The 18123-nt window shown below is 41.1% G+C and overlaps 1 protein-coding gene across 1 annotated transcript in view; it reads right to left on the bottom strand.

The window, feature by feature from the left end:
* CELSR1 (cadherin EGF LAG seven-pass G-type receptor 1) overlaps positions 1-18123 on the bottom strand; it is a 166734-nt gene that overhangs the window by 17078 nt on the left and 131533 nt on the right. The window contains exons 15-24 of the mRNA XM_082279992.1: positions 17892-18075; positions 16994-17095; positions 15068-15162; positions 14542-14751; positions 11703-11886; positions 8812-8955; positions 7466-7667; positions 6964-7131; positions 4460-4586; positions 3884-4084 (exon numbers count right to left, since the gene is read on the bottom strand). Coding sequence (XP_082136118.1) covers positions 3884-4084; positions 4460-4586; positions 6964-7131; positions 7466-7667; positions 8812-8955; positions 11703-11886; positions 14542-14751; positions 15068-15162; positions 16994-17095; positions 17892-18075 — 1617 coding nt within the window. The remainder of the gene's footprint in view (positions 1-3883; positions 4085-4459; positions 4587-6963; positions 7132-7465; positions 7668-8811; positions 8956-11702; positions 11887-14541; positions 14752-15067; positions 15163-16993; positions 17096-17891; positions 18076-18123) is intronic.

Below are 18123 nucleotides of genomic sequence, written 5' to 3'. Positions count from 1 at the left end.
ATGATGTGTGGAAGAAATCCACCCTTTCTTTGAGAAATTTCTTACTAGCTAAGTGAAATGTCACAAATAGACAAACTTTGGCAGGATCCAACATAAAGTCAGCCAACTATTATGCCCCTATGTGTCTGTCACAGATCTGAAAATACCTATTCCAGCTACATCTCCTCTTCTGGGACTCTTTCTCAAAAAAAAAAAAAAAATTGAGATGTAAAAGCATGGATGCATCCATGGGGTAAGGCTGTGGCCATCTCTTTTGTCCTTGCACTCTGCCCTTCAGTGATGAACCCCGAAGACCTTGCACATCCGTACTTCATCAAGTCATGGAGGATGGCTGGTCATTTTCACGGGACTAAAAGATGCAGCCAGAAGTATAGCACCACCTACCCTGCAGACCAGTCTTTTACCTAATGTCAAAGTCAGGGTATTTGACTACAAAGTGGGAAAGTGGCTTCTTGTCTCTACCTGGCTTGAGCGTGGGGGTTAACCCTCTTCTTGTCCACACAGAAAACAACCCTAATCACCAGGCTTTAGGATATTCTGGGTCCAGAAATGCTTGCTCTACCCCTCTCTTGGGGCTGTGCTACTTGCAGTCAGGCAAAGAAGCCATACGGACAAAAGAGAAGCAGGGTAGTGCTGGTTGGATAGTTCATTACTTCAGCTAGGAACACAGGGACCTGGAGCTTCCAGTCCTGTTTGGATTTGGTTTTTACACTACATCAGCAGCACAAAGTGGATCACTGAGCTCTGCCAGGCTGAGAGCAGCAAAAATTAAGGACCTGCTGAAACCAAAGAGACCAGGTCCACAGTGTGACTAGAAGTAACAGCTACAATGGGCAAACTGTTGTGATCAAATGGCCACCTTGAAACCTATGACTTTCAGATACTTGCATTTCTGCAATATTTGCTAACCAGTTTTCTCTCCCAACTTAACAGTTTGATGGGTGAAAACAGGAATGACCACAAGCATCCAACACCTGAATTGTAATCTTGCAATTAACTTTCTCCTTTCAGAAGCCAAACAAAGGATTTTGCCAAGGATCTGTTGACAAGCTTGAATTAAGAGAACTTTGTGCAACCATTCAGTTCTTGTTTGAAAATGTTTTACATTGTGTTTTGGAACCTTTTGTTCCCGTGCAGCACTGACCCTGCTTTCAGACTTTGGCATGACTTTTTAGTGGTTTTTCATGGTGTAATGCTCAGAAATGTACATTTCCCTATTTAACTTTGCTGAGCAAAAGAATCATACAAAGACCGCCAACTTTCTGGATTCACTTACTACATCAGCTTTATAATAACATCAAGTAGTATTGAAAATGTGGCTCACCAAATAAACCATCTTTATTCCCTCTATGTAAGCAGTGCTTTTTTTGTTCCTACTCTCACATGCATGAGTAGAGTGCTGCCCTGAACATTACCTTTTTCAGGTAAGAAAAATGAAAGAAAATAAATCACTTTCTATCAATAGTCCAGGGAAAGATTAAAACCTCACCCAGAAATGTGACTGTTAATTTACAGAAACCCATAAAAGCCAGGCTGGATGCCAAGCAGCACAGCATTATCTGTGCTCCAGCATTCTTTACCTCTTTATGTTCATCAGTGCATGACTCGTTAGACAACTCTCATTCCACACAGACAGATGAATAATTGTCTCAAGCAGACATGGCTTACAGCCCTCCTACCTTCTCAAATTGACTGGGTAGGCTGTAAGGAGCAGCTTTCTGCCACATGAAGTACATGCTGTAAATTAAACATCTTTGTAAATGTTTCAAGGTTTGGGGTGAAACCTTCAAACCATTTACAAAAACCATTGACTCCTGGTAACACTCCAGGACATGATCACACCATGAGCCCCAAAACATGAAAATGAGAAGGAGCAAAAGAGAACAATCTCACCAAGAACAACCATTAGGATTTGTGGTATTGATGTAATGAACTGTTTTACTACTTTTATAAACTTTTGCTTGGTGCTTCATGATATTATGAAAGAAATCTGGAAATGAGGAGCCATCATTTACTGCATAGTTTTTGGTAAAATTCTGCAGGGATGTGGACTTAGCCCTCAACTCCTCAGTAGATATGTTGGAGAACTGAAAGATTATAAACTCCTTGGTAGTGAAATGCAGTGAAAAACGAGTGGTGTGGTCAGCAAGGCATGGGAAAGGTCAAGTTACACGGAGTGCTGTGGATCAATTGGCAAGGTGAGCTCCTATGAGCAAAGTTATTTTAGTATGCAAACTTTTATATAATGAAACAAAGACAACACAAATTCACACATGACATAAGACCATATCCCAGGAGGCAGGTCACTGCAGAAGATCTCACCATAGCAGCAGATAAAGGACCTGAGCTCCTGGTAAAGGGGAATATTGGTATATGGGACTGGAAGTGACACAACCAGCTGGAAAGCTTTACCCAGTTTGGCATTCACAGTTTTTCAAAAGGTAAAGTGGGAGAAGAAGCCCAGAAAAATACCTGTCAGACAAACCTGAATCTTGGAAATTGAATGATTTCAGCACCTTAGTTTTATACAGTTTTCCAAAAGAAATACTATTAAACAGAGGTTTCCTGGCAAGACAGTTTTTATAAGAGGGGTCTCTCAAATTTACGAGGAAAAGTCCTTGTCAGCACTCAGTTACCAGAAGCTGAAATTAGTCAAGGTCAGGTACTTTTTAAAATGCATGTTATAGCTCAAGTGGATATTAGAAGCCAGAGTGACGGTGTAGGATTAAGTTATACAGCAAATGAGGCTGTGTGATTAGGCACCATGGTGTCACTACCATGATGGTGATGATATTCATTGAATGTAGGCATATTCTCCTATTTCTTCTGCTTGGAAAATGTGAAATCAGGATGATGTTTTTGCTGTTTTTTTGTTTTGTTTTCATCTCAACACTGTACTTCCTTCTAAAAAATTTGATTGAAACATGTACAATAATGGATTTCTAGGAGATAAATTTTCTTCAGTGTTCAGATATTCTTCCTATCTATTACGGACATACATTTTATTGCATGCCATCCCCCCTCACTGTCCAGCCTGTTTGGCACAGGTGCCTGTGCAGCCTGGCAGTGCTGGAGCCCTTGTCTGTCTCTTAACTGTCTGAATTGCAGCTGTGGCTTTTGGGATGAGTGCTACTAATAAACAGCAGCAAGACTATATGTATGGTTAAGAGAGAAATCAGGTCTCAAGTACAGAACACACTTCATGTGTGGTTTTATATCTATCTTGTCCTCAGTCTATTAATAATTTGCATTTCTTGACATGCCCAGTGCTGGAGATCCTTGCACTAAGCTTTGCCAACAGATGTGATTGGCTGAAGCTATCAATCACAGTGGCTAGAAGGCACAAAGCAAAGTGACAGGTTTCCTCCTGAATCTCAGATGTAGCAAGCTGTCCCATGCCTGGCAAGTGGCTTCTCCAGAATAGCCAGTGGTGTACAATGTGCATATTAGCACCTGCCCAGCACCACATTGCTGACAACCTATCAGTCAACACCTGGAGCCATTTGGGCTTGGGAGGTACCTGCTGCAGGAGAAACTGGACAGCCTCCTACTGAACAGACACAGCAAGACAGAAAACACACTGATGGAAAGGAAGGAAGAAATCAGTATTCAGGGTTCAGTTCCTGGGATAAACCTTCAACAGGGCTGCTGTCATATATACTCTGAAAATAAGATATAGTCCTATTGCCTGCCATTGCTATTAATGACATCAACCACACATGAATGTACTAAAAATCTGATTTTTTCAAATTACTGTTGAAGCCAAAGAGAAGCCAAAAAGAGGAGAAAGTGAAACAGATGGGAGAAGGTAAAAGCTGCAATATGAACCCCCTGAATTAAAGCGTGACAACAACTCTAGTAACGAACACAGAGTAAGTCTTACCGGGTTTTCAGTCTGGTTGATTCCAATTAGAAAAACCAGCTCAGAAAAGAACAGGGCAGCTACCAGGTTTTTGTGGATACTGTGCAAGTTGGAACGCAGCGTGCGGATCAGGACCAGCAGAATGAAGGTGATCAGCAAAGCCGCCAGCGAGATGGATACGGTTGTGTAAGTGACAATCTTCAGAGGAAGCACCTCCCCATTCTGTAGAAAGACAGATTGACAGGACCTCTTGGGGTTTCCCTTCCTTTTCCTCCAATCAAATCTACCACCCAGAATGTCAATGTTATCACTACTACTGAGACAACATACAGATTTACTTTAGGACCAATGGGACTGGGTGATGTCACCTCTTTCGTCACTAAACATGTTGAGTGTGTATAAGCAGCACCCAGAGGATGCACCAACCAGGTAAGAAGCTCCTTTCAGCAAACCCAGTAGCAGATGCTGTCAGGGATGGGCAACACACTCCTGACACTGGGATCAATCTGCTCACAATGCCCTGAGTCACACTCAAAGCTTAAGCTCTGAGTCAAAGCCCTTGAAAACCCCAAAAATCATGAGCCTGACATCACCCACCTCTCGTTTAGAAATGTCCATCAGGACGGCAAAGCTGGTTATATGGTTGCACTGGCAAGCAATATGGCTCTGGTTTCTGGAAAACAGCTCACACCCTCTGGAGGACCAGGCACCTGTCCCGCCAATCCTGTGGGGAAAAAAGGCATTTCAGAGAGCCATCCTCTGATCTCCCCCTGCCTTCCACTGTTACTGCCCTCTGTGGCAGCTTGTGCTGCACAACCAGAGTGGACAGTAAGTACCAGGACAGAATTATTTATAGCTGTCACCTGCCTGAAAGAATATCATCAACTTAAAAAGGCCTTCAGTTGAAGTAGTTTCTGATAAGACAGCTGGCTTTGGTACCCAGATTTTGTGGGTTTATAACAGTCTGTTTTGAGTTTAAAAAAAAAATTTAGAAGATTTGCTTTTGGGTCAGTGACCACACAACCAACATGCAGAAGAGATTGCACAGAATAAAATGACTGTAACCAAGGTAAATAATACCAGAACCAGAGAGGGATATATGTTTTTTGAGTCACATGAAATATGTTTCAGCAGCAATATGATATCATTATAGACTTCCTCCAAAAAGTACACAAGAAAAGGTTAAAACCTTCTCTAATAAATAATATTTCATATCAGAAGATCTCTTATATTAACAATGGGAAGGAACTGCTGCCTTGAAAATTCTTCTCTGTGCAGTTATGGTTAACTCCGGTGACTTCAGAAATTATTTTGTATCAATATTAATTATTCTATTCTGAAGTTAATGAGTAATAAAAATAGTCTTGCAGTTACTGAAAGAGTTTTTAATTAGATATGACAGGACCTCTTTTTCATTCAGCAATAAAATATTTGTTGAATTTTAATATCACTTTCTCTCAAAAAGTATTCACTTTCTAAAAGCTCTTTCATTACATGCAGCGTAAGAGCTGCTTTTCGACTGTGGCTGTAGGAAGACGTAACACAGACAACAATGGCACTGAAGTTGCCAGCAAATAGCTAACAGATGAATCACTTCAGAGCTAATGACTTATTCAAGCTCATACAATATCTAAAAATTTATGAAAGAGGGCTTGCCATTCCCTCATGATCAGCAGAATCATCTGTGCATACAAGCAAAAAACACTACTTCACATGAGGGCAAATGGAGGCGTTCATTACTGCGAACATAAGAGATTTCTGTTGTGTCTTCAACCCTTTAAATGACATAAACTCCTGAAGCCTTTGACTAGGAGGCACACATTTCCTAGGTTAGTCTGCTATTTTATTTCCAGCACAGATATTGCCTTTTAGTGGATTTTTCCATAGGTTTACTGGAGCTTTTGGGTCCTTAGGAAACAAGTAACAGCTATTCCCCTTCCCCTGGGCAGACCATATCATCCTCTCACTGTGTACCTGGGTTTGTAGCTGGAAATTGCAATATGTATGTAATAGTTACAATATTGTGAACATGTAGTATGGATATGGTTACCTCTCAACACATTTTCTTTTTTTTATCCACACTCTTGAAATATCTTCAACAGGACTGTGCTGTTTCCACAATGCCATAAAACCAATGGAACATCAGCATACACAGTTCCAGCTCATATAATTTTTCTCATTTTCAAGAAAAATATGTCTTTATCTTGAACTTTACTGAATGCAAAAAACCTAAATGAACCATTTTCAGAACTTTTCATCTTTTTCCTAACACTTCCCTCCTAGAGAGTCAAATACCCTCTCCTTATATTCTGCTTATATATTACAGTTGCTTTCCATAAACTGGAAGAGGTCTAAAGTCCCAAAGAAGGTATTTCCTCTCCCTCCAATTTTTCACTGAAACAAATGAAAGCAAATCCACAATAGCTGATGAAATGAAAGTTTCTTATCACTGCAACTGCCTTTGCATTGACTTTTGATTAAAAAATTTGTGATTCAGAAATTTATAATCTTTACTCCTGATTTTATCTGCAAAACCTCAATCCTCATTTCTACCAAAATGAAGATTTGGTTTTATAATTTTCTGCACTGGCCCTGGCTGAGGCACCAAGGGTAGGTGCCAGCTTGCCATGTACTCTGTCCATAGTCACTGGAGTGCAACAGGAGAAGATTCAGCCCATGGAAGAGCTGAATCATCTCCTGGAAATCCTGACTTAAAGACCTCAGACAAGCTATGAATTCAGACACTGGAGTCGGACTATGCCTGTCCAGACATAGATCTGTGGGCAAAAAGCATGGGCAAATACAAGGAAATTGTGAGATTTATTACTTCGGGGTGAAAATGAACCCTGCAGAAAGACATGACAGCACTGTGTTTCTTAGAAACCACATGGCTAATCCTTTGTTCGAGAAGTTATGATAATTATTTTCATTTTTCTCAGGTTGGTGGGAAATGACTACATGGCTCTATTCCATCAAAAATCAGTTGTCAGTTGAATAAACAGACCAAGACAGGTTTTTCTCCAGAATTATCTTCCCAGGCAGGACTTTCCTGCTACTCAGACAGTTGCCATTCACAGCCCTAAAGCAAGCAGAAGACATACATGATGGAGTGATTCCAGAAGACACAGACAGGCTTCGTTCTCTCCTCTGTTTCCAGCATGGCGTACTCCACTATGACAGGCTTTTCCACCAGGTTGGGAGGAATCTCCCCATCACTGTGAATGGCTGTGCTCACTACAGGTGTGTTGATAATGGGGCGATTTGGCAATCTGCACAAGGAGAAAAATTGCACAGTGATCTACACATTAAAATGCAAAGCACTGATTCGCTATGTTCTGCAAATAAAAGATTTCCAGTTGCTTCCACTCAGAAAGTGAAGTAGGTGCACCATCAGCCTTCCATACAGATGTGTTTCCAAAAACTGCTGGCACTTCTGGCACAGTTATTCTCCCACAGTGTGCCAGAGGAGGACAAGAGACAGCACTGTGGTGACAACAGCAGCACTGATGGCATTTGGCTGGTATAAAAGCAGCTCTGTCTTCCCCACACACTCAGAGAGAGTAGAAGGGATCTGAACAATTCACAAACAGGTTTGAAGTTTACCTCAAGCTCCTTCTGTCAGGATCATAGTTTTCAGGCAGGAGGTGTCCCAGGGATCGGTATATAATGACCATGGCAACGGTATGATGTGTCTCAACATCTGGGTGTCGCTTCTTTCTCTTTGCAAAAGCACTCTCAGGGCTGAACGCATCGCTGTTCAACTTAGAGGGTATTTTTTGATTTGAAGGCTTCATTGTAGGCACTGCTATGGAATTAACACAAACACAGCTTCAGAGCTACCATTTAAACTGGTAATTTTGCTTTGCAAAGATACAATGACATTACAGTTGTTACAACTCTAGGCTTAGAGCACTCAGCATGCTCCTAATGTTATATTCCATATTTTTAATAAAATTTCAGCACAATTCATAGTTATATAGCTGAAAATCAAATAACCACTGAAGAGTGAAAAGCCATGTAGTCTAGCTAGAAAATAAGCAATTTCTAAGCTAAAAGGTCCAGAAATATATAAGTACCCCATGCATAACTTAAGGAGAACATTAAAACATTATGCATGCTGTTAAATTGCATGTACCTTTATATACGGCAAAACTAGAATTAATGAATACACCAAGTGGTCACATAAGATTACTTCCTGCTAATTCTGTCATTTAATGAGCTTTCGGCTTTGGAAGATTCTCTTAAAATTCACATTCCCCTTTTTGTTACAGAAAAGATACAAATCATAGAAGCAGATACCCTGTTTCTAAGCAAAAAGTCATAAAGCCCTATTAGCTTATTATGTATTATTTTTGGAAGAGTTACTATTTCCCCATTCAGAAGACATTCAGCCATGGTACATGTATTGAACTTTAAGTTACCCTCTCTCCCCTTGTCCAAAAAAACTTGTGGCGCTTCAGAGACATTGGGAAGCAGGTACTTCCCCATGTATTCTCCCTTGTCACCCAGTTCAAGACCTTTTCATTGCTGCCTAGTTCTGATAACACCTCTGTCTGCTCCCAGATTTGGAATCTCCATCTCTCACACCACCTCCCTCTAACTCTGCAGGGACTGGAGGAAGGTGGCTGTGGGACTGCAGTGCTGGGCAGCCATCCCATCCTATCCTGGTGGGAACAGAGAGCATTTCTCCCACTTTGACAGGGCTTTGAGGGGCTGCAAGCGAGACCTGACAGACAGGTACAGCCAGTCCCACAGCCCCCCATGCCTCCATTGCTGCCGGCAGGCAAATGCCTCAGAAGTATGCACAGCTGCTCCATCCCTAAATAATGTTCACTTGTGCAGATGGTCACCCTGCTCTCACCCTAGTACCACTCTGCTCCCCGAGAATCAATCATGCTCCCTGGGAGTTGGTCATAATTGCTAACCAAACAGCAGCAGAAGGGTTTTACCTTTCCTTTCTGAAGGTCTGAACAAAGTATCAGGGAAGACAACAGATGACTCCAGATCTTTTGGGTAATCTTCTTTAATCTCATGAAATCGTGGTATTCTAGCTCCCGTGAAATTAGACTTGTCAAAGATGTCAACAGCAATAACTGGAGGGGATAAAAGTTTCCCATAAAATTAACTTCAATGCATTCAAATATGATATTGCAACCCAATGAAATATTATTGAAAGATTAAAATATCTGCACAATGCAGATAAAAAATTTAAACCCCAAAATAGAAAGTAAAATCTAATTTTTTTCAGTTAACACCTTATATGACAACTAAAAGTTTATGTGATAGCATTATGTTACATTTATCAAATTATACATTTGTTTTTCAGTGGAAAGGAATTCACAAGACAGTATCTCATACTATGAAAACACTACTTCAAACACTGGAAATAAAGAATCATAGAACTGTTTAGGTTGGAAAAGACTTCCAAGATCAAGTCTGGCTGTTAACTCAGCACCACCAAGTCCTGCACTAAACCATGTCCCCAAGGGCCACATCTACATGTCTTTTAAATACCTCCAGTGATGGTGACTTCCCTGGGCTGCCTGTTTCAATGTCTGAGAACTGTTTCAGTGAAGAAACTTTTCCTAATACCCATCTCAACATAGATCACTTTGCTGGTACTTCTCCAGCAGCAGCTGACTGGGGTTTCACAGAGGCTTTTCCCTGGCTGCTGTTCAGTGAATGCTCCTGCTTCACAGAGCTTCTCCATGTGCTGCTGGCTTGCTCCAGTGTGTGCTGCATGTTCCAATTTTAGACTTGCTTTTTAATGGGAAGACTGAATCTACTACTTCAAAAACATAGTTCTACATCTGTTGGATTGCGAAGTCAGCTGACCAAAGAAAATAACATGCATTTTACCTGGGACTACTCCTTAGTCCTCCATCATCAGTTCCTCCCTAGCTTACCTCATAATCTCTGCCAGTTTAGCTGCCAAAATATTTAAAAGCAGTGGAGTTGGATTTAAGTTTCTCATTTAAGTGAAATCACTGAGTGCCAATTTACATGTCCTGGGGGTAACCCTACACCAAAAGGTGTGATCCTCTGCAAGTTTCTGTATGAAGAAATATCCACGTTAAGACCCGCAAATTCCCATTCCTTTCCTAGTTTCTAAATAACTCCCAGATGAGCCATTAGGAAACTCTATTAACACCATGTTCACCTGGAAAAACTGTTCAAAAGAAAACAGACCTCTTTCAAGCCAGAGTTGCCTCATCCCTCTCAAGCTCACACGTTTTTACACAGGAAGAACTGGTTGAAAAAAAATCTCGATTTACAACCTGCAAGAAATTCTGGGGTTTGTTTTCATCTCAGCTCAATTGCGTTAAAATGCTGAGCATACTTTTTTCTGAGTATGAAGGTAAAAATATTTTGATTCTCATAGTCCTGAATCAAAAGAAAATATTTCAGTTTTGGTTTATTAAGGAGAAATCAAAGTATTTCAGTTTGGCTTAGTTCAACAATAATCCATGCCTGTTGATGCAGGATGCTACAGCCTTTGTAACTTGACTGCCCCATGCCTTTGGTTTTCTGCCCCTGTGATTGTGGACATAAAGCATTCTTGGGACAAGGTTTGTAGCCAATTCACTTCTTATACCAACAGGTGTAGTTGGGAAAATAAGACAAACTTCTAGCATATAAGCCTTCTTCATATCCGAAATAAAAGCAATAGCTTGAAAAGCTAAATACAAGTTCAGGCTGATATAGTTTAGAGCACCTCTGAAAGAAAAACCAGATAGCAATGCTGCTTGTGAGGGACTTCTGAAGGTCACCCGGCTCCATCTCACCTCCCACTCAGAGCAGGACTATCACAAACACCCTCTCAGCTCAGGCTGTTTGTAGCTGGGAAGAAAACTAAATAGGGAGGGCAGGGGAGAAAATGGGGAAAGAAGTTGACCAGGTTGTGGCTGCTGTGCTTCACCTGCATATGCACTGCAGGGATGTCTATGAAATACATCACAGTCCCAGGTGCAGGAGCTGCTATTTGCTTGTCAGAGGACATATTTCCTGTGATAGCTGGGGAAGGTGTCTTGGTATGCCTGATGCTTCCTTCTCAGTTTAGACCCATTCTGGATATTTTGGATCCCATGGATTTTGCTCTGATTATGGGTTTTGCAAGACTGGGATGGTGTTTGAAGGATTGCTGATTCTGTGAAAATACCTTTCAGCACAAGAATCTCTACAGATTATGATTTTCTGGATAGGTTCCAGGTTAGGAAAGCATGTGAAAATCAGAGATATAATTACAGAATCACAGAATCATCTAGATTGGAAAAGACCTATAAGATCATTGAGTCCAACCTTAGACCAATCATCACCCTGTCAACTAGACCACAGCACTAAATGCCACATCCAGTTGTTTCTTGAACATCTCCAGAGCTGGGAATTCCACCATCTCCCTGGGAAGTCCATTCCTATGCTAGTAAGATTAATAATATGCAATAAAATCAATAGTAGGGTTACTTTTTTTTTGTACTGCAATAATTCTTCAGGTGGTGTTGATGTGATTCCACCAAAAGTGAGATCTATTACATTCAACTATATCAGTTGGCCTCAAAAGGCATTACCTTAATTTACAAACTTAGTCCTTCCTACTATCTCTACGCTACTCTGACTGCAACAAAAAGCCACATGGAGCAGTGGCATGGTCCAGGGGGAACCCAGATCAGACATCTCCCAGGAGGCCCCCATGGCAACTGAAAGACATGGATCAAGGCTCACTGGATTGGAAACTAATGCGATGATTTTTCTCCGTGGGTATTATTAAAACAAATAACTTGCACCTCTATCCAGCACATTTTTAAGACTCGAAGAAAAATGGCAGTTTTCAACGGATACTCACTCATGTTAGTGGTGACAATAACAAAAGGTCTCATGTAGGTTTTTTTCATGTTCCGGGCCACGTTGTTGAAATATTCCTCATAGTGCCTGAGCAGGTGGGCGGTGCCACCCTCCGTTCTCTGAATTTGCTCCCAGTGCTCCTTGTTGCCGGGGTCCAGTAAAGAACTACCCACTTGGATAATATTCTGAGAAATAAAGTACAAGCATAAATTATGAAACAAACAAAGTGCTGGGTTTCAAGTGAGAAGTATTGAAAATTATTGGCCTGAATGCCTCAGGTGAGTGTACAATGAAATATTTTAACGCAGGCATGTTCTACTGCAGCCATATAAAAACATGCACACCAGTTACTCACCCTGAGATTTTTTGGTCATGTAAAGCAAATCCCTCCAAACTTTTCATGAGCAAAGTAATCCAAAATTGGAGGCTGTAAGAGAACTGCCTACTTTTTTTCCCCTAATGACAGGAAACCTAGCAAGAAAATGCAGGAGGAAAATCTATGCATGTTTTCTTTGTTTCTGAGAGATCAGACACAGACACATGAAAAGCACAGCTCCTAGTAGGTACACTGAGGAACTTCCCGAGAAATCGAAATAACGGTTTTTTGTTGAAAAACAAAAGAAAGCCATGGATATAAATATAATTTCCTCTTTTCCTTTAATTTTTTCTTTTACTTTGTTGTTTCCTAGATAAAAAAGACAACTTATACAGTGAAGAATGATAAGAGTGAGTATTAGCTTGCATAGACAAACCTGAAAATACATAAGAAAACTTAAATCATGTTATTGTCTCCCCATTTTTATGTTGCTTACAAATGGTATTAAAAAGGCAGTTCTTTCTGAGGACCTGCCTCTTCTGCCCTTTCTTAGAAAAATATGCAAAGGGACCCTCAGGCTGAAAGGAAGGACATCGACCCCAAAAGTGAGTGCTAAATAGCTTAAATGAGAAAGATGCTAAGAAGTTTTTAACCTTGGTGTACATATGAACTATGTTGTTGTAACAAAACCTAATTCCTAACTAAAGTAAAATTTGTGTAGATGATGGTAGGAGTTAATCACCACAAGCTCTAAAATAGCCAAGACAAATATTTAAGCTTCATTGAGAAGGAGCTGTCTGTATCCTGCCTGTGTTGTCTGAGGCTGCAAACATGTATCAGACCTAAAAGAGACTCCCAGTACAACCACCTCTACCTAGGGTGAGAAGCACGACATGTTTCCCAGGAATGCAGGAGACTCATGTTGTACTTGGTACCAGGCCTCCTCCATGTTTGTGAACATTATTTATGTTTTATTATTATCTATTTTTCAGGCTTCTATGTGGGACTATAAAAAAAACCCCTCCTTCTCTCTTTGTGCTCTCTCAGCCTAGGATGTTGCCTCCTTTTAGTCATGAGCTGTACTCGTTAGTTTTCAAATTCCTGACCTATCCTAAAATATTTAGGGAGTTCTTGAAAACATCATCTGTATGAATCTCGGTGCCAAGTGCACAGAATAATAAATTAAAGCAGAGGTTTCCAAACTTTTTTTTTTTTTTGCTTATTGTTCTTATTTCTGCTTAACAAAACATGCTAGAAATTAAGTTCCTTCTCAAGATCTGAATGGCCCACTTCATGGCCCACAGGAAAGAAAAAACAGAGTATTTTAAAATCTGGTGCATCTGAAATGTAAAATGTTTCAGTTCTTTACTCTCTGTTAACTGTACAGCCCAAGACACTAAGGAACTTTTTCAGCCACCTTTCTTCCTGCTCCTAACTCTCCACTGACATCCTCTCCTGGTGCAGCTTGGCTTTGCAATTGCAAAGCTTGGCTTCTCCAATTTCACCCCAAAGTTTGCCTGACCTATCTGGTCCTCCTGGAGTACTGTGAGCAGTGACCTGGGTGTAGCACACCTTCTAAGGGAGCCAAACGGCCTTTGGCCAGCACAGATGCCAGTCTTGGCCCATGGAAGGTCATCCCACATGCTGCTGTCCAAGCTATGGGCTCTGCTAGCACCGATCCAAAGAGATATTTTAGCTTGGACTCTTGTGTTGTGCTATGGCCGGGATTTTGGAAATAGAATGGGCAAGAGTGGAGAACAGTACCTCACAGCACACATGGGATTGAGAAAAGCTCTACAAGCCTGATATGGGTCGTCCAGCCTTCACATTTTCAGACCACATAAAACTCCCAACTTCCTCCAAATTTCACATTTTTCCACCGCAACTTTCCACATATTTTCCCAGACAGGGAGGGTGCTACAGCTTGTTCTCTAGCCCTGGTCAGGTCTTTGGTAATAACTGGGTCTTTCATGGATGCTCTGAGTAGCAGAAGCTCTCTGGCACACATTTTAGTATATGCCATACAATACCAATATGATATGGAATGTCTTTCAATGTACCAACTCGTGATTCAAGTGTTTTCAAACCTAATTAGTGGAAACCTTCAGAGTCAGTAACTGGTTCGGACTTGGTTCGCTGCACATTTAAATGAACATGATCACATTAGGCATGCTTTACAACAAAAACAACTGTAGTACACAAAACTATTTTAGCCAGGAAAAACACATTAACTTGATGATTTTTTTTTTCATACGGGGAATATTGCTTTTGGCTGTTACTATGATGATATTTATTAGAAAAGCACTTTATATTATATTTGTATTACACACACATGTGCGTGCATAGACACATGCATAACCAACTTTCCATTCTAATCTGAGAAGAAAGGTTTATTTGTGGAACAGATTAAGGAATTACACAATATTCACTTCACCTCGGTCAAAGATGAATTTAATTACCCACAGCCACCTAACTTCTAAGGGAAACTGTAAGGGCTCAGCACAGTATACAGTATTTCTCTTACCTCATTGAATTCCACGTCCCTTGTGGCTGCCAAGTCAAACCCTTGCTGCTGGCTCTCATACTGGAGGACCCGGATCATCATCTGGTAAGCTGTCCTCACGTCATTGCCATACAAGCTGTGTGTGTATTTGGTGGCATTCTGCAGCGCTCTCACGATCCATATGGTTTTGTCTCCATCCAGCTTGGTCTCGTTGTGGTGTAACTTCTCATTCTGAATCAGATAAAAAGGAAGAAAAACCCAATTATGTAGGGTTTTTTTTCATTCTAGTTACAATCATAATCATGGGATTTTTTTATAATTTAGGCACAAAGGAATTTTTTGGTCCAAATTTTGTTTGTCTTGAGAAAGAGTTGGCAACAAAACTCAATCACAAATGTAACTGAGAGCCAGAAAAGCACAAAGGTCCTGATGGGAAATAAGGGTGTTCAAGGATGCAGTCAAAAGACTGAGTGCAAGGATATCAAAATGGAGTCCAAACTGATCATTATTTACAAAATAAAGGGAAACCTGAGAAAACACAGCTTACCATGATTTTTAGATCCACAAAAGTGTTGGTGGTGCAGTTGAAAAGCTCCGGAGGCAGCCAGCCCTTCTCAATGTTACAATGGCGAACGGCGTTTCCTGAAGGAAACAAAGCATCAATGGCAAACAATGTTCCGAACTGCACAGGGGAAATATTCATAGATTTCAACTATCCTAGACTTTCAGATTTCCTACATTTTCAAGTTGCTTAGAGCTACACATGTATTTCAATTTCCAAACTGGGGATTCCTGTGAGAGAAAAGTTAGTCTACTAATCTTCAGGAACAGCTTTTCCCAGGCTTTGGAGAAAAGTCAGGCAAGCTCCAAGCCCTGCCCAACTGCTCTCAGCCTCACTGCCCTAATGTTCTCAAATTAATTCAGTCATTTGTTTATACCAAATAAAAGAAAGACTCTGCACTTCCTAAGTGTTCCTGAAAACCAACCCTTACTGAGATTTCTGTGCAATAGCCTACATAGGAAGACCTCCTGGACAAATGCTGTATTCACAGCAACACACGCCAGCACATCTGCATGCTGCGTGTGCTAAACACTTCAGCCAACATGCATAATTGTCTTTTTGCCACTGGTAAATGGACTGTGAGCAGCTTACTGTTTAATTTAGCCTACTATATTTTGTACTATTTGTCAAATAATTTTAAAATGTGATTCTTGGCTGAGGATCCTTCACCATGAATTGCAAGTAATCAAATTCAAAATTTACATTTGTGCTACTTAATTTGCACATAACATACTGCATGTGTCTAACCCATTTAATTACCAAATCTAAATAAGAACTATAATTAATTTTACTGTATCTAATTATATTATTTCTCTTTCATGACTAGGTGAATACAATTAAGCCTCAGGTTCTTAGTTTGAATATTCATTATTATAAGGCTTACTTTTTTGAATTATCTAAAATTTGCTTAGAATGGGCAATTACTATAAGCAACATTGCCTGCCAGTCTATTTGCTAGAAAAGACACTTGGATCAACCACAAGAACAGTGCAGAAAACCCATTTTAATTCAACTTTATATTGTCTAATCACCAAAATATTCTTCACCTAAAAAAAATAAATCAATTCTATCACCTAAAAGTTTTTAGAACAGGAGCTAGGTTGACCACAAATCCTGTGCACACCTATAGGCAGTGGCCTCCCCCAATAAATATTTTGGGTAGTCACATAACTATTTATAACTCCCTGAGCCTAAGGACCACTCCCAGCAGAGAGCTACCAGGTCCTGAACCAAGAGAAAGTTTTCATTTCCCATAGAACAGCCTTTGGAAAAGATTGGGAACTCTGTTTTCGAAAATCTGATACATGTTTTCAGAGACATATATGAAAAAGCAGATTGTAATTTGCCTGTTGTACAAAACAGCACAGCTCATGTACTTTATAAAAGGTGTTTTTCAGCTGTTTTCACTTATGGAAAAGATATCGTGTGGAAAAATGTGAGTTTTGTTGCAACTCTTAGCTTTAGTAGCCTGCAAACCTAGTAAAACTGTCATCAGGAATACGATTTTCCTAATTTTATCTTTGCCCAGAGGAACTGTATGGCTAAAGAGCACTTTTAAGTCACTAGAAACTAAAAGTTACATGTGTAAGAACTGCTTGATAAATAAAAAAAAAAAAAAAACCAAACAAGACTCTGCTTTTTTGGAAATAGAAAATTTTTGTTCTTTGTACATGTTTATCTGCTGTACTTTTGTATTTATTTATTGCTAGTATTCCAAATGTACTTTAACAGTTCTTTGATTTCAACTAGCTATACTTTTCTGCTCATGATATGCATGAACTATGCTGCAGTGTCTAGACCCAATGAATTAATGCCTTTCCCTATGTACACATTTTTTCTTTCTTTTTTTTTTTTTCTTCTCCTTTAGAGGCATGCAGATAAAGTAGGTAATTATTTACTCAGGGAACTTACCCACTGAGCCCTTAGGACAAGGCACAGCAGCTGGCTGGCCAAACTTGGTCTGTGGCCACCAAATATCAGCCTCGAAAGCTTTGGGACAGCCATTATAAATTACTGAAAGTAGAAAAAGAAATGATGCAATTTTTCTGACAAGATAAAAATCACAACAATGAGACATTTCAACCTGCCTGAAGGACCTTCCTGTAATTCCAAAGCCCTGTCAGGATACCAGTCCTCTGCAGTGCCTTCCAAACTGTAACCCATCAGCTGCTCCTTATCCAGCAGATTGGACAGACAGAGGAGAGCTCAGGATGATTATGGGGCTCCGGATTTTGGCTCTGCCTATCTCTGCTTGCCCCTTTATTGTGGGAAAACATTGCTGTTTCATTTCACCCACACACTGTGGTGAGACGGCTGTTGCAGCAGCATTGTGCTGATCACAGAAGGATGGTGGGTGGATGGGTGAGAGGAAAGGCAGGATGGACAAGATGGGGAAGAAAGGCAGAGTGCACGAGGCGCACGGCACAGCATCTGTGGGCAAAAGGTGTGAGGGCTCTCACCAGCCTCTTCAGCTGCAGCTCAGCAAGAAAATACTGCACTGCCAGATCAACTCAGGTTTAAAGAAAAGTTGGTGTCAGTCTTTTGTTCCCCCCATTTGACGAAAATTAAAGAGATAAGAGCTTGCTTTCCTTTTCCCCAGCCCCCACGAGTCATACTGGCACAGATCTAGGAGGAGGGGTGTATGCTTAGGCTGCTGCAGCCCCCATTTCCGGAGCCATCCTGCTGGGCTCACACCGCCCCAGGACGCAGCCGCGCGGCCACCGCGGCGTCCCCCCTGTGCCCGCTGCCAGCGGCTCTGGTCCCGCACCGCAGCACGGCTGGCGGGCAGCGCGGGCGGGCCAGGAGGTACCTTCACAGCCCCTCACGGTGACTTCTGCAAACGGGTTGTCGCAGCGGTTGCACTGGCGCCCGATGACGCCAGGTTTGCAAGGACATTGCCCCGTCTCCATGTCGCAGGCGCGCGTGTGGGAGCCAGATGGGAAGCAGTCGCAGGGGTAGCAGGTGTCACTGCTTTGGGGCCTGTAGTAATTGGCCTAGAAAAACCAAAATGATAGACACCAGGTATTTGACTTACATTTCAA

The sequence above is a fragment of the Coloeus monedula genome (genome assembly GCF_965178545.1).
Source record: "Coloeus monedula genome assembly, chromosome: 4".
In the NCBI taxonomy this organism is placed as follows: Eukaryota; Metazoa; Chordata; class Aves; order Passeriformes; family Corvidae; genus Coloeus; species Coloeus monedula.
This window is presented reverse-complemented; position numbering and strand designations above follow the sequence as displayed.